Source organism: Callospermophilus lateralis, chromosome 17 (assembly GCF_048772815.1).
Source record: "Callospermophilus lateralis isolate mCalLat2 chromosome 17, mCalLat2.hap1, whole genome shotgun sequence".
In the NCBI taxonomy this organism is placed as follows: domain Eukaryota; kingdom Metazoa; phylum Chordata; class Mammalia; order Rodentia; family Sciuridae; genus Callospermophilus; species Callospermophilus lateralis.
This window is the reverse complement of record NC_135321.1, coordinates 13,505,648-13,526,852: the sequence shown is the minus strand read 5'-3', so window position 1 is coordinate 13,526,852 and position 21,205 is coordinate 13,505,648. Positions and strand designations below refer to the sequence as shown.

The 21,205-nt window shown below is 34.9% G+C and overlaps 2 protein-coding genes across 6 annotated transcripts in view; one reads left to right on the top strand and one right to left on the bottom strand.

The window, feature by feature from the left end:
- The window catches only part of Pign (phosphatidylinositol glycan anchor biosynthesis class N), a 121,559-nt gene extending 103,927 nt beyond the window's left edge, over window positions 1-17,632 (bottom strand). Inside the window, exons 1-6 of the mRNA XM_076836960.1 lie at window positions 17,480-17,632; window positions 12,369-12,481; window positions 10,204-10,456; window positions 6,787-6,908; window positions 6,237-6,335; window positions 3,686-3,792 (exon numbers count right to left, since the gene is read on the bottom strand). Coding sequence (XP_076693075.1) covers window positions 3,686-3,792; window positions 6,237-6,335; window positions 6,787-6,908; window positions 10,204-10,424 — 549 coding nt within the window. The 5' untranslated portion in view covers window positions 10,425-10,456; window positions 12,369-12,481; window positions 17,480-17,632. The remainder of the gene's footprint in view (window positions 1-3,685; window positions 3,793-6,236; window positions 6,336-6,786; window positions 6,909-10,203; window positions 10,457-12,368; window positions 12,482-17,479) is intronic.
- Window positions 17,633-17,888: 256 nt separating this feature from the next.
- The window catches only part of Relch (RAB11 binding and LisH domain, coiled-coil and HEAT repeat containing), a 99,254-nt gene continuing 95,937 nt past the window's right edge, over window positions 17,889-21,205 (top strand). For 4 of the 5 annotated variants that reach the window (XM_076837037.1, XM_076837033.1, XM_076837035.1 and 1 more), the window contains exon 1: window positions 17,889-18,625. In XM_076837037.1, the coding sequence (XP_076693152.1) occupies window positions 18,097-18,625 (529 nt within the window). In that variant the 5' untranslated portion in view covers window positions 17,889-18,096. The remainder of the gene's footprint in view (window positions 18,626-21,205) is intronic. The other variant, XM_076837034.1, reaches the window with a different exon arrangement.

Here is a 21,205-nt window from a genome sequence, read left to right as displayed (position 1 = left end):
GCTATTAGAGAAATTGATTAAAAGTAGGAATAATTTTTTTTTAACCAGGCTTACACCTATATAATCCTAGCAACGTGAGAGGAGGAGGTAGGAAGACTGCAAGTTGAATACAAACCTTCAGTAATTTAGTCAGACACTCTTATCAAAATTTTTAAAATAAAATAAAGAACTAGGATGTAACTATTGGTTAAGTGCCCCTGGTTTATATCACAATTAAAAAAAATAAATAGGAAAGGCTGTCTTAAAAAATAAATTTTTAAAATATGTAAATTTCTACCATACTCCTCAAAAGTATACAGCTATTTCCCATCTTTCCTATACATTCTACCTAAATCCTAAGAACTTTTAAATCTAGATGGGAATAACAAGGTTTTTTTTAAAAAAAGGAGTTAAATTCTAAACTTATAATTGAAAGCTAACAAGCAAAAACTGAGCAACTAACTTGAATTAAATTTCTAATTTCATGACTAGTAAAAAGTAATCAGCTATGTAAAAAGTGCTGTTCATTCATACATAGACAGAAGATTTGGGAAGCTATGAGATATGAATCTGGTAGAGCTCAACCTGTTTCTCAGTGCTAGATTCCCATTGTATTTTAAAAAGTTGATTTGCTGGATGTAAGTAGTAAAATATGCTCCTACCTTCTTTCCCCTCAATATAATCTCTTAAGCCCATCAGCCTCTACTTTGGCTTTTTTTTTTAATACTCATAAGTAAAACTATTTTATTTATTTACATTTTTATTGCTGTATTATTATTGTATATAATGATGGGATTTGTTGTTACATAGTCATATATATTCATGATATAACAATATAATTTGAATAATATCATTCCCCAATATTTTCCTTTACCTTCCCCTCCCCCCTCCTCCTCGTCCTTTGCTTTTATTGAGGTCCCTTTGATTTTTCTTGAGAACTCTCCCCACACTTTTATTTTTTTATTGGTTGCTCAAAACATTACAATGATCTTGACATATCATATATCATACATTTGATTCAAATGGGGTATGAATTCTTATTTTTACCACATGTACAAATTGCAGGATCAACTGGTTCATTTTGTATCTAAAGCATTCATTCATTTCTGTACCCAACTAGTACTTATTATGCATTGAGGGAGACTCTTTAATAAGACTCGTCCAACATATAGTCTCCCTATTTACTTGAGTCAAAACCTTTGATTTTCATGGGACACGGCAATTCTGAAAACTTAAAACCTACACATTTTCTCCTTTTTTACAGTTAGATGTTCCTTGTGGTTGTGACCCATGAGATATGAATCAAACATTTCAGTCAAATAGCTATGTGAACCTTAGGTTCTTTGAAATAAATATAATTCAGTAGGAGAGAAGGTTCTTTTTGATTCCTTAGACTGATGGCCTAAACACTGAAATAATAGTTGGAACTCCAACATTACCTTAGATCATGAGATGACCTTGAAGATAACTTGCGCTCTAAGAATGGAGAACTTTCAGAGACTGGATCTTATTGATACTGTGTAGCATCCTAGAGGGCTCCAATCCCTCACTGCTGACTTCTGTCTTATAGAGACAGAAGTAAACTTTTAAATTATTTTTTTCCTATTACATCTGACTGAATATAACCTAAGTTAATGCATGTCACTATGTACCAAACAATTTCCTGATAGATAATAATAATATATATAAAATGCAATGTATATTTTATATATTACTATATATTATATAGCACATATAATACCAAGAGAGAATTGAAGGGGAATATGTAACATATCAACAATCTCAGTATAGCATGATAAAATAGAGAATAGAGGATATAGAGGATTGTTACCTAAGTCAATATAGGAGTAGGATCAAGCAAGAGAAGTTACAGAAGATCTAACAGGAGATGATGTATAAACTGAGTTTTAAAGTAAGTAGATTCAACATGGATGAACTAATGAAGGACATTATTCTAAGTGAATTAAGCAACTTATAAAAAGACAAATGCAATATGATTCCTCTTTTTATGAAATGAAATATCTAGAGTGGTCATATCATAATGTATAATAACAAAATGGTGTTTGCCAAGAATTGAGAGAAGAATGAAAAAGGTCATTTAATGGCTATAGAGTCTCAGTTTTGCAAGATGAAAATGTTCTGAAGGTTGCCTGCACAACATGAATGTACTTAACACTACTAAATTGTACATTTAAAATGGTTAGGATAAAAAAAAAATGGTTAGGATGGTATGTTTTATATTACATGTATTTTTGCCACAATTTAAAAACAAAGTGAGAGCTGGGTGCAATGGTGCATACCTGTAATCCCAGAGGCTTGGGAGGTTGAGACAGGAGGATCACGAGTTCAAAGCCAGCCTCAGCAATAGCAAGGCGCTAAGTAACTCAGTGAGACCCTATGTTTAAATTAAACACAAAATAGGGCTGGGGACGTGGTTGAGTGGTCCTGAGTTCAATCCTCAGTCCAAAAAAAAAAAACAAAGTGAGTAGAAAATAGAATGGATTTGAAAACAGTTTGACTTCATAAGACCCTGCTTCTCGCTCTAGCCTCACCTGAGACCTCACTCCCAATCAGTCCTTCTGATGCACTAACCTTCTTTCTTTCAGGTCCTTAAACCCTTTCCGCTGGCTCTTACTTTAGGGCCCAAGATTTATATAAATTGTTAGCCTTAAGTCCTCTGTTCCACACTAATCTTTCCTTCCTTCCCATCCATTTCTTTGCTTCCTATATCTCTTCAAAGGATATCTCAAAACTCTCCAGAAAGGCATTCCCAAAACTGTCCAGTCTCAATCAAAATGTTATAAAAATATATTCTTTATTTTTCCTTCTTACCATTTACCACAGTTGATTATTGCACATTATCTGGTTAATATATATCTACCATATTTTATGAAGAAGTCATGGGCAAATTCTTTTTTTCTGTTTACTATCATATCACCAACACTAGCAGCATAGGAAAGTGCCAATAAAGCCAATCAAATAGAGCTTCTAATTCATCTGAAGTTGTTATTTGGATATAAAGAACAATGGACTAATAGGAAGGAGAGAACTAACAATACAACTGAAATTTTTTCACATAATTTTTGAGAATATAAAGTCTATAGTATTATTGGCAAAACTAACAATTATCACTATCAAATAGTTTTTAAAACTTCATTACTTAAAGAAACTCAGAGGTATTTAATAATTCATAAATTGCTATCTTTGCTATATTTCTGTCTTTGCTTACCTTCCTTTAAAATACAAATTTTTAAAAACATACCACCTGCTTTGTTATTATCAATGCTTTACATTTGAACAGCAGTTTTCAAAATGCTTTTGCAAATCTCACATGATCCACTACCTTAAGAGATAAGTTTCTAAGGTTGACAGAAGATCAAGAAGATTCAGCTAGGATGATTCCCCAAACTAGAAAGAGAAGGCACATTTTTCTGAATCATAATCTAGCACTCATATTACCTTCAGAAAGAAACACAGAATTTTAAAGGGGTATATTTTTAAATTAGTTTTTAAAAACTTCTTGGTTATTATAGAATGTGTAATTTCCTAAAATTCAGTCTTTTTAAAGTAGTGTGCTGTAATATAGAACTTTCAACTTCACACTAGCAAAAAACAAACAAACAAAAAACCCAAAGATATATTCTAACAAGTTTCTAGTATCTTTGATTAATATGTATTTAGTAAATTAATCACTTAATAACATTACCTTAACTTTATCAAAAACCCATGTATCCAGTTTTGTTGCATCATCAGCACCAAAATCCTCTCTTTCAGCATCATAGCTGTAAGTATAAACATGGTCTCCACTAGCACCTAAAAAATAAATTGGGAAAAAATAAATTTTTAATAAATCTCATAAAAAATCGATAATCATTTAAAGAATTTTTAAATTTTTATTTTTTTATTTTTTTTTAATTTTTGGAGACTAGACCTCATTACGTTACCCAGGCTGACCTAAAACTCCTGGACCCAAATGATCCTCCTGCCTGGGCATTCCAAGGGCTGGGATTAAAGGTATGCACATCGATATCCAGTTCCATTTAAAGATTTTTATGAGTAACCAGAAATATTTTATAAAGCACTTTGTTTATGGCAAATACAGAAGGGAGGAATAATTAGCATGTAGTTATGTTATGTGCCCTGGAATACACTATATACTTTTCCATTTTTTGTCCTCCTACTAATTTATTCTAATTTTACAGATACATTACTTGTAAGTAGTCAACTTGTCAAAGTCAACATTTTAATATGCAATAAAACAACAACAAAAAGCAACAGTTTCACTCTCTTTAAGGGTTAAACTATTCAAAAAATATGTGCCTCTTAGGATGCTAAAATCTAAAATAGATGAAGAACCTTTCTAACACAAGAAAAAAATTCAAATATTTCAATTTTCTTATTAATAGACTGTATTTTCTCAATAAAAGGGAATAAATACCTGCTTATTGCCAGTTTGAAGAGATCAACAAATTATTAATCATATAGACTTGCAAGATTTTATTAAGAATCTAAAACTAATTTCTGGGATAGACAGGCTCTTGCAGATCATAAGTGAGAGAAGTAACAAAGTAATGACAATATCTACAATATCAGTTCAGCTATAATGACTCTCTTCCTCTGCTTAGTCATTCTACTTCACACATCCCAAATAAAGAGACTTGAATGGGTTAGCTAGTTATCATAAGAGAAATGGAACATTTCTCATAGACTATATTTGATATAGGCACTGGTCCTCCCTATCAACTGTAGCCAGGGTAGTGGCTTAACTTTGTAAAGCATATCAACTTAATCTGCTCTCACCACTGCTAGCTCCTCTAAAACCTAAACTGCTTCCCAATAAGGGAAATATATTAATGGCTGAACTATTTTGGCCTGCTCAGTATAATATTCTATGAATATCATATATTAAATTCTGAATATAGATTTTTGCTTTCTGAACACAAAATAATCTTCAGTAGTTCCAAATATTATAATTATATCTATGGCTAAGTACCATGTTATAAATCTTTCCATTAAGTGAAATAATTAATCATTCTGCTTTCCATAAAAGATAATGATGTAGACAGGTGTGGTGGCGCTCGCCTGTAATCCCAGTGGCTCAGGAGGCTGAGAAAGGAGAATCACGAGTTCAAAGCCAGCCTCAGGAATGGTGAGGCGCTATGCAATTCTGTGAGATCCTGTCTCTAAATTAAATACAAAATAGGGCTGGGGATGTGGCTCAATGGTCGAGTGCCCTTGAGTTCAATCCCCGGTACCAAAAAGAAAGTAATGACATGAAGTTCATCCAACTGATTTTAGAAAATAATATAATAAATTTTCTGATCAAGAGATATCGTAGTACTTGCAGATTTGTGCACAAGAACAAATGCAACAAATCCAAATGTCATATTTCAAGTTAGCAAATCGAATATATGGCATTCCAATAGGCTAAAAGCCATTAATGCCATATATATATCAAATGTCAACACATATGGCATAATTAATATATTAAAATAGGAATAATAAATTTTAACCCTTAAATCTTTATTTGAATATCTATTAATTTCTTTTAACAATTTATTGAAATTTAATGAACCACATATCAACATTTTCATAATGAAGCTATGTGACAAATATGTGGCTAAATGTCTCACATGAATTATCTAATTTAATCCTAAAAACAAACATATGAGGTAGAAATTATTGAGATTACAGGCCAAAAGTGGTGGTGCACACTTATAATCCTAGCAGCTTGGGAGACTGAGGCAGGAGGACCTTGAGTTCAAAACCAGCCTCAGCAACTTAGCAAGGCTGTAAGAAATTCACAAGATTGATCTTTAAATAAAATACAAAAAAAAAAAAAAAAAACTAAAACAAACAAACGAAAAACAGGCTGGGGATGTGGCTCAGTGGTTAAGTGACTCAGGTTCAATCCCCAGTACCAAAAAAAAAAAAAAGATTACATATAAAGGAAAATAAGCTTACAAAGGTTATCTAACTTACCCAAGATTAGAGAGTTGTTAAATAACAGGCATCTATACCATTTCACTGAATTCAAACTACTGTATAACAGTATCATGTGCCAATATTTCAAATATAAGAAAGATCACTGTCAATGAAACTGGCATATCTATCCAATGTAATATAAATCCCTATTTCAGAGATATTTAAAATAAGAAAACATGTCTGAAAACCAATAAATGCAGAAATATATTTTAAAACATACTGTTTTATTATTTATTTGTCACCTGAGAAAATATAATCAATGGCTCTCTTACCTTTGGCAAACATAGGTAAAATATCTGGGCTTCCCCAGCTCCATGTGTACTTGCTTTCATTAAAAAGAGAATCAAATTCTACAGGATTTTCCTTCCATCCTTAGGTAATGGAGAAAAAAGGCAAGCAATAAGGGTAATAATTACATGGTAAAAGAAGCCCCCAAAGATGTAGTCTTCAAATAATACCATTAATGGAAGAAAAAATACAAAACTAAAATACATTTTATATTATGCATATTGTATCACTATTTTAAAAAATCTAACAATAGATAATCAACTTTTTTCTAAAACATAAAAGCACTTTTGAACCCTTAAAAGTTAACTCTAGAAAAACCACACATTCATCCAAATACTCAGGATGATGAAAAACTAAAGTTTAATTCCAGAATCAATATCAGTGTGCGTTCATGTGAATAAAGCATGCTAAAAAACACTTATCAAAAGTATCTGAAAATAGACTTTTCACTTTATGACATAATTCAGTGACTAAAAAAAGGAATATTTATATGATAACTGTTTCATTTAATAAAACTGTCTAAACAGACAATACCTTTGGCAACTGCACTGACATCTTCATAAAACCCAGCTATCATGGCTACATGACCCGGCCGAGATTCTGTTGGCACACGTGTATGAGATATACCCCAGCTGCCCTCATGCATTATGATACTCCTAAAAGATAAGGGAGACAAACAGTTAACATAGACTATCATTAATTACACTCATAAGTCCTTATAAAAATAAGACAAATACAGAAGGAATCAAACCAAAAGTAGTGGTAGGGTGCTGACCTTGGTTTGATCCCCACTACCATGAAAACACCAAGAGTTGAGATTTAAGAAGGAAAGGAATCTTCCAAAACCCAGCCAAGCCTAGTTCTAGCCCTCCCACCAGCTCATTGCAGTAGCATGAGTGACCCCAGGCGAGACAAAGAAACACTCAATTACAGAACAGAATCACAAGAAAAAATATACCACTAATGTTTTAAGCCACAAAATACTATGACGGTTTGTTACATACAAATAACTGATAAAAATAGTATTATTGTTTCAATGTTAAATTTTATTCAATGTTATGATAGTATTGTGGTTATTTGAGAGTAAGTCCTTGTTCTTTTATTTATTTTTTTGTACCAGGGATTAAATCCACGGCACTTAACTACTGAACCATGTCCCCAGCCCTTTTTAAATTTTTTTTTTTTTTTTTTTTTTTTGAGACAGGGTCTTGCTAAGTTGCTTAGTGCATTACTAAATTTCTGAGCCTGGCCTTGAATTTGGAATCCTCCTGCCTCAGCCTCCCAAGTCACTGGGATTATAGGTGTACATCACTACACTCAGCTGTTCTTATTCTTAAGAGATGTATGTTGAAGTGTTAAGGAATGAAGTATCACAACATATTACTTTCAAATTGCTCAGGAAAAAATATTTAAAAATTGGGCATATGCAAATGCATATCTCTGTATGAATATGTTAGAAGACAATGCAATATTTAAAAAGTTAAAAACAATATTAAACTAAGTTAAAGATATACAGTTGTTCATCATATAAACTTTTTTTTTTTCTTTTTGAGTCTCAAACCCAGGACCTTGCACATTTTAGACAAGCACTCTGACACTGAGCTACAACCTTTATTTTCATTCTTATTTTTATTTTTAGACAGGGTATTGGTAAGTTGCCAGGCTGGCTTCAAACTTGCATCCTCCTGCGTTAGTCTCCCAAATAGGTAGGGATACAGGTGTGTGCCACCACACTTGATCCAATATGTAATCCTTTAACTTCTGTGCAGTTAAAAATTTGTTAAAAAAAAAAATTAAGGGGAGAAGAAATGTGATAATCCTAATTAGGAGTTAAATTATATTCCTATTTAAGATTAAAACAAGAAATTCTTTTGCTAAAATGTATCAATATTATTTAAGTTGTATCACAGTGATTGACAAAATGTGAGAAAAAAGCAAAACCACCCTAGATGCTATTACTGGTAGAAGGCCGGCAGAGCAACAAATTATATAATAGTAAACATACCAATAACACACTTGATAATGTTTTAAAATCATTATATTCTGAAGAACAATACTTATAATTATTGGTTTATGTTATTTAAACATTGACTAATCTCACAATAAAACCAGAAACCATACATAATAAGGAAATGGTTTTAAAACTACTGGATTGAATATAATATGAGAAATAGTCTTTCACTTCTTGAGTTATACAATGAAAACTAGAATAAAACAAATGGGTTAGTATCAAGAAATATGGATATTTCTATTCAAGAAAATTAATTAGATTTTTCATTAGATCATTTTATACCTTCTCCACCCCTCCACCCCTGCCCAACTAGGGATTGAATCTTGGGCACTTTACGATTGAGTTACATCTGCAGCCTCCCTGCCTTTTTTTGAGACAGTGATGCATTAGGTTGCCAAGGCTGGCCTCAACTTGTGATCGTCCAGTCTCAGCCTCCTGAGTGAGTGGGATTACTGGTAGGTACCACCATGCAGGGTTTATATCAGATTTTCAAAAAATAAAATCTTTCAAAAACCATTTTAGAAGAAGTTACAAGATTTCTGAAGTTATAAATATACAATGGCATGCAATGCAGAATTCAGAAACTGTTTGAGCCTTTGACTTTAAGCGTTTCCTTTAATAAGACCCAAACCAGAAACAAGTGCTACCAGGAAAAAAAAAAAAAACTTTTTTCTTATCGACCAGTATATATGTATCTTAAGAATCTTAGGAAATGGATATAGCTCAGTGATAGAGTATATGCTTAGCATGTGGGAGGTACCGCATTCAACCCCCAGGACCACAGGGAAAAAATGAAATAAGTTATATATCTCTTTTCTTTGGAAACTAGGAAATTCACACAAATACATTACCCAAATGTTACACATTTTTGTATACTGTAACCATAGTCTGCTCTTCTGCTCTTATTTTCCTATTACTATTTCCTTGTTGACCTAAGTGGCTCATTTATGTGTTTTTATTCTTTATTATGTTATGCATTTCCCTGAGCCACTATACATTTGTTTCTGGAAATTCAACAAAGCATTCAAGATCATTCCTTCTTCCAGGAGTCAACAAATAATTGCCTGTTTATATTCTAAAAACTGGAGATAAAATGGCATGTAATTCCTGGCCCTCGTAGAACTTGCACAATTATAAGTACTATAATAAAAATAAAATAAAACAGGGTAACCGGGATAGAAAATAATGATGACAGTTAGGAATGGGTGAAGGCAGAGTATTTTAAGAGAAATTTCCTCTTGACTTTGATTTTTAATCTGTCCACAACAGCATTAGGAAGGGTTATTGAGGGGTTTGCCACTAATCAGAAAAAGAAAAAATATTTATTAGGAGCCTCATAGGTCAAAAAATTAAAATGTTTCAAAACCACTCAATAATTAATAATTCATTAATATTTATACCTGTCATTATTTTAAAAATGAAAACAAAAACCTGCAGTCTTATTTTTTGAAGAAAAAGATAATACCATGAGCTATGAGCCAGGTTTGGGAAATAAGGACACATTAACAAAAGCAACTAAGGCCACATTTTTTTTTCTTTTTTAAAAACAGTATCTTGCTGTATTGCCCAAGCTGGCCTCCAACTCTTGAGCTTAAGCCATCCTCATACCTCAGTCTTTTAAGTAGTTAGTACTACAGGTATGAACCACCATGCCTGGCTAAGGTGCCTGCCTAAGGCACATGTGTCAATTCACATGACATCAGCTTCTACAATAGTAAAAATAACACCTACAAAGAACTGGCATTATAGTGATAATCTATAAGACATTATAGATAAAACTGGCATTACAGTGAACAAGTGCTCTATTCTCTTTCTATTCTCTTACTGTTTATCTCACTACCTTTGCACCCAATGTAAGATAAACAGTAAGATATTTTACTGTTTAATAAAACTCAGGATAATATTTCTAAGGATATCACTGTACCAGTTGACAAATTTACCTAATAAATGGTGCTCTTGAATTTCCATTTTCATCTAATTCATAAAGTGAATCTGCTCGCAGTCCATCAGCAACAAACAGCACTAATCTTCTTGCTGGAGGTGGCAATGGTGTAAACTGAGGAGTCATTCCATGAACCAAAGGAGATGTAAAATAAATGTCAAAGATGGAGGCAAAGAACACAAAATGTACAAGCAATCCCAAAGTAAAGAACAGCAGCATATCTGGTGTAACTAATTAATCTTCAAGAAAAACTGAAAGAGAACAAAATTAACTAGTATAAATCTTAATGCAATCATAGGTATTTTCACATATTTTAATGACTACGAACAAATCAAACATATATCTTACAATATTATTTATATAACTCACAACTTCCTTTCATTTATGCTGGTAACAATAAACATTAATGAGAGATAATACTGAAATAAAATATATGATAAAGTACACCTAAGCAAAAAGAAAAAGTTCAAGTATAATAAGTAATTAAGACTAATAAACTATTTATAATAAATTTAAGTACATTCTAAAACACAAAATTTAACATAGGATCAAAGAACAAAGAATTAAATCAATCCTAAAATAAGTTAGGATTCAGTCAAATCAAATCCTACATAATATGAAACAATTCATGCTCCTTTTGGTTGTCCATATGACAACTGTTGCTATTCTGAGAATTTTATTTTAATTAATCGATAAATATTTAAATGTTTTGAGTTTAATTTTTTTTTTTTAAACTTTGGTAATTAGCTCAGGGTCCTCTGGCTCTCTTGACTATCAACAAATTGGGCAGAAAACATGGATTCTATTCATTTATCTGAGTCATTTGTAGGAAGTTAAAAAAAAATGTGCTTCACTAATCTCTAGAATATGTAAAGAACTCAAAAATCTTAACACCAAAAAAAACAAATAACCCAATCAATAAATGGGCCAAGGAACGGAACAGAAACTTCACAGAAAAATACAATTGATCAACAAATATATGAGAAAGTGTTCAACATCTCTAACAATTAGAGAAATGCAAATCAAAACTAAGATTTCATTTCACTCCTGTCAGAATGGAAACAATCAAGAATACAGGACATGATAAATGTTGGCAAGGATGTGGTGAAAAAGGCACACTCATACATTGCTGGTGGAACTGCAAATTGGTGCATCCAATATGGAAAGCAGTATGGAGATTCCTTGGAAAACTGGGAATGGAACCACCATTTGACCCAGCTATCCCACTCCTTGGTTTATACCCCAAAAACTTAAAAACAGCATACTACAGTGATGCAGCCACATCAATGGCAGTACAATTCACAACAGCTAAATTGTGGAACCAACCCAGATACCTTTCAGTAGATGAATGGACAAAGAAACTGTGGAATAAATAATACACAATGGAATATAACTCAGCAATAAAAGAGAATAAAATCATGGCATTTACAAGTAAGTGGATGGAGTTACAGAATATAATGCTAAGTGCAGTAAGCCCATCCCAAAAAACCAAATGCCGAATGTTTCTCTGATATAAGGAGGGATGGGCAGCATGGGAGGAACAGACTACTTTAGATAGGGCAAAGTGGAACAAGGGGAAGGGAGAGGGTATGGGCATAGGAAAAATGGTGGAATGAGACAAACATCATTATCTTAAGTACATGTATGAAAACACAAATGCTGTGACTCTACTTTGTGTACAACTAGAGACAAAAAATTGTGCTCTATTTGTATAATATGAATTGAATTACATTCTGCTGTCTATATAACAAATTAGAATAAATAAAATTTTAAAAAAATATATAACACAAATTAAAAAAAAAGAAGAAAAAATATGCCTCAGAAACTTTGCATTTATTAAGGAACACTTTTAGTTCCCCAAATTAATTAAAAAAAAAGTTACATGATTCATTCAATAAAAATGTTCTGTGTACACAGTGTCTGCACAATTGTGTGTTGGGGTACTGCAGAGAAGAGGAAAAAGGTCAAAGGTCTGATGAATTTACAAATACTAAGGAAAGAAAAGTCAGCAAACTGAAACATTTAAACAATACTGTAAGACAATATGCCATTACACTGCCAAGATCAAACCATCTGTAGGATATTTTTCAAACTCATCCATAATTTGTTTTTGTTGATGAATCTCTGCATATTAAGAAAAAAAATCACTTAAATTTGTCTTACTTGCAGCAAGCAGCATTAGTCACATATAATGAGCCTGGGCTGAAAGACAAGATCTTATTCTTCCTGGCCTGAATAATCGTCACATCATGGAAAGAAAGGATGGCAAAAATATCCTGCAAAAACAAAAGAGACACTGGAAAAGGACTTATTAAAGACAAATACCTCAAAAAATAAAATAAAATGTAAGAAAAAAGAGTCCAACTACCAGCTACTTTTTTTCCTGAGAGAACAATTAAACATCAAAGATAATCTGCAAAGTATAAAAAGTGAGTAGATGGTATTTTGCCATGTATGACAATACTCTTTTGAGTAAATGTTTGCTTCTTTACTAGTATATATGAGCTTCAACTATATTGTAAGCACCATGTTTTAATGTTATTCTAAATATTTATAAGATAAAATCATTGCAGTAAGTTTAGAAAATTACATAAAATTATCTGATTCTACCATCTGAAAAAAATCTGTTTTCTTATAATTTTTATCCTATCCACATTTTTACAGAGGTACATAATTTTAATGGTAGATTTTTCCTGGTATACACTTAGCATATCTTTTTATTGGTATATTATGATTATCTATAATAGTGGGATTTATTGTGACATATTCACACATGCACATAATTTGATCAATTTAATTCCCTAGCCTTTTCCTTCCCCTTTTCCCTCCTCCTGATCCCCTTCCTCAATTCTACTGGTCTCCTTAGTAATTTCATTAGGTCCCTTTTTTAAAAAAAAAATTTTTCTAACTTCCACAAAAGAAAACATATGATCCTTGACTTTCTGAGTCTGGCTTATTTTTTCAACATCATGCTCTCCAGTTCCATTCACTTTAATGCAAATGACTCAATTTCATTCTTCTTTATGGCTGAATAAAACTCCATTGTATATACATACACCACATTTTGTAAATTCACCTGCTGACAGACAAAGAGTCTGGTTCCATAACTTGGCTACTGTGAACTGAACTGCTATAAATATGGGTGTATGCATGTATTACTATAGTAACATAAGTATATCCTAAAAATCAAACTCTAACATATTAATTACCCTCAACATTCTCCATTGAATGGGGGCTTATTCATTTTCCTAATTACTCCTATATGGATAAGCACTGAAATGTTTTTCCCATTTTTCACTATTAAAAATTATCAATGTGATTAATTTAAATTTATATGTAATTTTTATGTCCTAATGTTTGATATATGTCAGATTAAGTGTTAAGATACTACCTATACATGTAGTCACTGAGTCAAAAACCTATGAGCAGGGCTGGTGTTGAGGCTCAGTGGTAGAGCACTTGCTTAGCATGTGTGAGACACTGGGTTTGATTCTCAGCACCACATATAAATAAATAAATAAATAAATGTCCATGAACAACTAAAAATATATTTTTAAAAAAACCTATGTGCATCTTTAAGGCTATTGATATACTAAATATGGGAAAATTTTTTTCAGTTGAATATCGATTTTCCTAATGGTAAATTAAGTAACTCATGGATATATACTTCATTTGCTATCTGACAGCTTCCTAAAGAAAAAGCTATCACTCCAAGTATACCATCTCTCACCTGAACCACACTAAAAATGCTCCCAGAGTTCTCCCCATAGAGACTGACTCTTTTCTTATCTATTTCTTGCCATTAGCCATAGTATTACTTTTTAAATGCAAATCTGTACATCTCACCCCTTGTATAAACCCTGTAGTGTCTCTCCCCCTACTAATCAACACTATAAAGGTTTTACAGGGACTGATCTCTACTTCATTTTCTAACCTTGCTTCAGAGCACTTTCCATTGCTCTAGGGTTATCTCACCTCACTAGTCTTCTTTAGTTTCTTCAAACATTCCATGCTCCCCAATGCTGTGAGGCCTTCATAGATAAAATTTCTCTTCATAGAATGACCAACCTATCCTCCACCCTCTCTCACTCCACTGTCTCCTAATATCTTCTTTCAAGGCTTACTTCCTCAGGGATTGTGCAGGCTTAAGTCAGAAGTCAAAATCTTGTTAGTAATTATATAACTGTGTCTTTGACTATTTGGATTAATGTCTATCTCTGCCACTTAACTATAATTCCATGACAGCAGGTCCAGGCTTCATTAGCATCCATCACAGTCCTAAACACTTAGTAAGGACTCAGAGGGTTGCTGAATAAATTGTTTAGGATTACCATTTCAAAGCTAAGTGCAATATGCTGTATATCCACTAGAGGATGCCTTGCTCCTCTTTTTGAGCCTCCCAAACAGGACCTGTGAAGGTTCTTCCAAAACAAACAAAAAGCTCAACATTCTATGCTTAAGAATTTATTATACATAAAAGTGAAGCGGCTGAAAAATATTCACATACTACTTATTTTATTATTGCAATATTATTACACAATATTTCTCTTTAGAGAGGATCACATTTGATTCAGACTTTTTGAAATATAAAGCTGTTTGCCATGAATTGTTTGGAAACCTCCAAAATGAATATATAATTATTATTTAAAAGGACATACCCAGCTAGAGAGGATGGCACATGCCTGTAATCCCAGCAGCTTTGGAGTCTTAGGCAGGAAAACTGCAAGTTGGAAGCCAGCCTCAGCAATTTAGAGAAGCTCTAAGCAAACTTAGGGAGATCCTGTCTCAAAATAAAAAAGGGCTGGAGATGTTGCTCAATGGTTAAGTGGCCCTGGGTTTAATCTCTGGTACCAAAAAATTAAACAAATAAAATAAAAGGACATATCCATGTAACAGTAAAGTTACCTAGCTTATACTTGTGGAATGCAAACAATAAAACTTTTGATATTACTAAAACTTTAAATCAACCAAAACCTGCATTCAGAATGTTATTTGTGGTTATTGTAAGACATTTAAAGCCAAAACATCATTTTAAATGTTAAATGACTGAAGTACTTAGAAATTTTCAATGCTAATGTACAAATTTCAATGATTACTCTTACTATTCAGGTGAAACATCAGCTGTAAAATCCTAGATTAATGCAAATCTAAGTAGAGAGAAAATTTCCCAACAGTATTAATAATAAGTTATGATAGCAATCAGAAATTAATATTCCAGTGTGTGCTAATTATACATTTTCAGTTTATCAGTAAACCTCTACATGTGGTAGGAGGGAAAATGTACCTACTGTAAAATTGGCTAGTTGATTTGTGAAGGGCTTATCCAGTCTCATAAACAAATCCATGATTACAGGATAGGAATCAGAAGCGGGAAACCAGATTTCGTGTGGGAAATCAGTCATGAAAGAATTTCTATATTCACCTTCTTATAACTCTCTTAGGAAACATTTCAAATCTATTTTTAACTTGTGCTTTAAAAACTCAGACCTGAAATTAAATTAAAACTATTCCTTCTTTTAGTCTTACTAATTTAATTGCTTTTCCAAGTTTTAGTTGCCAAAAATTATTTGTTTTTAAAAACTTTCAAATGCCCACATTTAACAATTGTTGGTATTTACTAATATTTCATTAATTAATAACTGACCAAAGTAACAACATTTACTGAAAACCAGCATTCTCAATTCTCCTACATATTTTCAATATTTATCTTGATAGATATGCGAGTCAGGCTGAGAGAAGTTTGGTTTAACTTTTTTGAAGGTCTCATGTTAAATAATGGGTGGAATTGAGATTTAAATTTAGGATCTTCTATTTGATAAACACAATTCTCTTCAGGAACCCCGAGTGTAGAAAATTTCTAAAATTCCCCATTATAGAAGTGGAAATATTGTATGTAAACAATTTCTAATCATGCCCTTCCCATGCCATTGACTAATTCTCCATTCCTATATTCCGGAAATTAGTTCATATTTTAATCTCTCTGGCAAATGCAATTGAAATAAGAATCAGCAATCCTAAGAAATAAGTAACAGAATACAATACTGGCCATTTTTATACTATGTTCCTGATATAAGGGATTTTTTTTTTCAGTATATGGCACAGGAAAATATTTAGTATTAGGAAATCAGGAGCTAATATCTTAAAAAATACTTGGAATTCTTAATACAAAACTATTCTTAAAAGCTTCTAGCCAAAAACAAAGGAGAAAAAAATCCCAAAGTCTCATTCAAATGAAAAGGTTAGTTTACTGAGCCTGGGTAAGCTGAAATTAAATCCTACACTTAAGGGTTGCAATACCTTCACATGGAAACCAATAACCTGACCTAAGGTTATATAAGAATGCTCTATTTTTATTTTTCCACAGAGCTAAAGGAGATGCTTTACTGTTTCAGTGTAACAGGTAACCTACCTGATAGTCATAATTACTGTTGCCTATTTATTTTGGTGGAATAAATATTTTGCTGGAAGCTGTACAGCAAGAAATCTAAAACCTGCAAAATGGCAATTTGTGTGTGAAGGAAATAGAAGCTACCAGGAATATCAGTCTAATACAGTTGACTGGAAAACGTTCCTTTACCATCTCAGACTGTAACCAAGGAATGACAGAAAAGATAAAACACTAGTCTTTCAAACTTAGGAATATACGTGAAGTAGTAACGCTTCACAAAGGAAATCAAAACTCTCTACTACATACAACTGTTAAAACCATTAAGTTACACGAAGGAGTCAGAAAGGATAAAGGGCATTGTGAGAGAAAAGCTTTGGACATAAGACAAAGGCTCTTAGCTCTTTTGAAGATCTATTAATGAAGTTTGAATATTAATAGAAGACCATTGACCCTCTAGGCCATTGCTCTATTGAAGCGACAGCACTGGATATTCTGAGGAGTCCCTGTTGTACACTTTATGTAGGAAATCCTAAATGTTTACTGAGCACTAACAGTTCGTTGTCCAAGCCCAGGCTGTTCACAGATGCAGGCAGGTGCAATCCTCTGCGTTCCGTTTTCCCTTCAGTCCCTGCACCCCACACCTTTACAGGGCTACACGAGAAGACTGCGGCTGCTGGCTCAGGTGAACACGTAGGAGAACGTAAGCAACAGGAAGGAAGGCAAAATCTGACTACACGTGGGTTCTTTCTGTCCATGCAGAGAAGATGCCACCGACTGCCAGTAAACGGCGGGAAGAAGTGAACCCACTAAGCGAACAGCGGTCCGCGGGCAAGAGGACCCCGTTTCAGCGCCGCCGCACCTCGGCGCCCTGAACCCTGGACTTTACCTGGGGCTTATCCGGGTCAGACCTGAACTCAGGAACGAGGCCTCCTCGGCGCGAAGGCAGGACCCAGAGTCCTTAAAGCCCTCGCGCAGGGTTTCCCGCAGCCCCTTCAAACGATAGCCAAGTGGATACCCCTCTACCACCTCCACGTTCGGCCCTGAAGCACGGAACGCCCAACACTTCCCGGGGCGCAGCTGTTCTCGCGATAGCTCCTGGGCAGGCCCCCTATAAGTCCAACCAATCCTGGAGAAGTTGTGGGAGGGGTTTTGCTTTTGAGCCGGGAGCGGGTCCTTGGATCTAAGAGTTCTGGCGCCGAGAATGGGCGGGGCTGAGGCGTTCTGGGGCGGGGAGAGGGCAGGGCACGGACCAGTTCTCGCGAGACTGGGGACCAGGAAGACGCCTGCAGAGCCGGCTGCTGGTGCAGCGGCTGCTGAGGCAGTGAGTGCTACTGCATCCGGATTGCCTATCTCCGAGGCTACGCCTGGTCTCTAGGTAGGGAGACCGGACGTAGTCAGGCCCGGGCTGTGGAGGTGCTCAGTGCCTGCCGAGCTTTAGGAGGGATTCAGGCTGCGGCCTGTCGGAGCCAGTCAGGGAGGTGCCCACACTCCTGACAGGATAAAATGGCGGCGATGGCGCCTGGAGGTAGTGGCAGTGGCGGCGGCGGCGTGAATCCATTCCTTAGCGATTCGGATGAGGACGACGACGAGGTAGCTGCGACCGAAGAACGGCGGGCAGGACTTCGGCTGGGTGCCGGCGGTGACCTAGATCCTGGCTCTGCGGGCTCGCTGTCGCCACAGGATCCCGTGGCCTTAGGGAGCAGTACGCGGCCAGGGCTCCCTGGGGAGGCGTCGGTGCCTGCAATGGCCCTGGGGGGCACAGGGGAGACCCCAGCCCGCTTGTCAATCGATGCAATCGCGGCTCAGCTGCTGCGCGACCAATACTTGCTGACTGCTCTGGAGCTGCACACCGAGCTGTTGGAGAGCGGCCGCGAGCTGCCTCGGCTGCGCGACTACTTCTCAAACCCGGGCAACTTCGAGAGGCAGAGCGGGACCCCGCCCGGGATGGGGCCGCCTGGGATCCCGGGAGCAGCCGGCGTCGGAGGCGCTGGAGGTCGGGAGCCGAGTACGACGTCGGGCGGGGGACAGCTTAGTAAGTGGACTAGCCTGTCACAGGCCCGCAGGGTTGTGGGATTGTGAAGAGTTACTGCAGGGAGACGGGTGTTTCTAGGCGGGTCCCAGGTTGAGGATATGGACGTTTTAGGGAGCGAGAGAATGTTGGGCGACTTGAGCGGAGAGGGTTCCTTTTGTGTTGGAAGCAATGGGATCCAGCAATGACTGTTTCCTTTGACTGCCTCCAATCTTTGTCTGGTGTGGTGTCACAATCTGTAAAATATCAAGAGTTTCCAGTTAACTGGCTATTACGACATTCCAGAGAAGGCTACCTTGTAAACTGTCTAATTGTTCTAAGTGTTTTTCCTTTTTCTCCAGTCTCTTGAATCACGCCTATCAGGAAATAGTGTTTCTCAAATTGCCTGCAGCAATTCTTTGGTTCAAAGTCAAAAGAGAATAGGAAATACTGTTGCTGTCTCAGTGAAGTCAGATAAATGTAAGACCTGTTATCATTGAGATAGTTATCTTTCTCAAGATTGGTTTTTCTGCTGCATAAAATTTGTTCTGTTTAAGTAAAGTCAATATAATTCAATTTCAGTGCCTTCATTTCAGTGATGATTAGCGTTCAGAATTACAAGAAAACTGAGAAGCAGGACGCCTGCAGTCTGTCTCACCATCCTACCACCACTCGGGCTTTTTTTCACTGCTTTAAATAGGAATTCACTTTTTTATCTTGGAGTCATTTTAGTAGCATTTAGTCCTATACCCACTTCATCACTTATTTGTAAGCATTTTTGATAGCTTGAAAACTTTACTGTCAAGGATGTACATTAAGATTACCAATATCCTCCTTTTGAGAGGCATCTTCAATTTTTTACCCCCCACTGATACTATGAGCTATTGTAGTGTGTTATATGAAGCCATCTGGAATTTACTAGCAAATGCAGATGTATGTGTGTGTGTGTGTGTGTGTGTATGTGTATGTATACACACATATATTTTCTAATGTAATATTCAATTTTAAAACTGTAGCCTGTTTGATTTTTTTATTCTGATTTTTTATACATGATGGCAGATTGATTTTTATCTGTATACTTTTGAATGATTCCAGAGACTTTAATTGCTAAACTTAGTGGAAAGGCAGAGTGCATTTTCTATCAAGGTAAACAAACACATTTCCCTTTTGGATAAGTAGTTTTCTCAGTAGGTGTAACTTCCTTACTTGAAAGAATAACCCCCTTTCATGGAGAGATTTTCTTTTCCTTTTCTTCTCTTTCCTTTTCAGATTGAACCCAGGGACACTCTACACCTGAGCTATATTCCCTGACCTTTTTAAATTTTTATATTTTGAAACAGGGTTTCACCCAAATACCAAGGATAGCCTCAAACTTGTGATCCTCCTGCCTCAGTAGTTGGGATCACAGGCAGGTACCAGGAAGAGATTTTCTTATTGCCAACTTTTCTTTTAAGACTATAAAATGTGACAAACAGCAGTATAACAAAATAGTTATGTAGCTATTTTTTCTTTTAAATTTCTAAGTTATCTAATGATTCTTAACCTGACAAACTCTTGCTCCTTCATCAAGACCCAGCTCAGGTGTCACCTTCATAAATGCTTCATACACTCCTCAGACTTAGTTGCTTGATTCTTTAATTGTACCACTTCCATCATGGCCTTTAGCTCTTTCTTATTCAACTCGATGACTATCATAACTGAATGTAATAATTTCACTTGTGAGCTTGGAGCTTTCTTAAATCATCTTTCTCATTTATATTTTCTCTCTCATGAGCTTATCTATCTTTTTCAGCTCTTTCAGAGTACATATCTCACTATAATCAGCATTACTTTCCTTAATATCCCCAATGCTAAGATGTCATGATTGCTTTTTTTCCAGGGTTCTCATCTTTTCCATTTTACAAAGATATTCCTCTGTGTTAAGTTGAGATGAGTTTACTGCTGCTTCTACCTTCTAAGAGAAAATATCAACAGAATATTTCTAAAATTATTAGGTTCACTTCTACCTTCTAAGAGAAAATATCAACAGAATATTTCTAAAATTATTAGGTTCACTTGTATTAGCTGAATGAGAGTTTCCACTATTGCCTATACCATTGACATTTCTAAATATGTTTATTGCATAACTGTCATTTTTTTTGCCTGTGACTTTCTAGTGTTTTTAAAACTATTATTTTCTATGAAAATTTAGTTCAATATTTTCCTTGTCTAGCACAGTGACACAATTTTACATTGGCTTATTTATTAAACTGTGATCATTTTAAGGTTATAGGGATCTAAAAGTCATGACTCTCAGCAAAAGTTTAATGCACATCGGAGCTAAGAGGCAAAACTCATACAAGAAAGAATTATAGAGTAGACTTCTATGGTAATGTTTACATTCTTAAAGAAAAATAATTGGTGATTGTGGAAATGAAATGACCCTCGTAGAGAAAGTAAAATTTAAGTTTGACCCTCAAAGAGAGTGAAATTTTGAATAAATAGTAAGTATTATTTATTTTAAACTTCTTATTCTAAGAAAAGGAAAAGGAAGTGAGTGTAAAGGAAAGATAGTATTTTCTATTTTTCCTTGTATAAAACATGGGGGAGGGTTGTGGCTCAGTG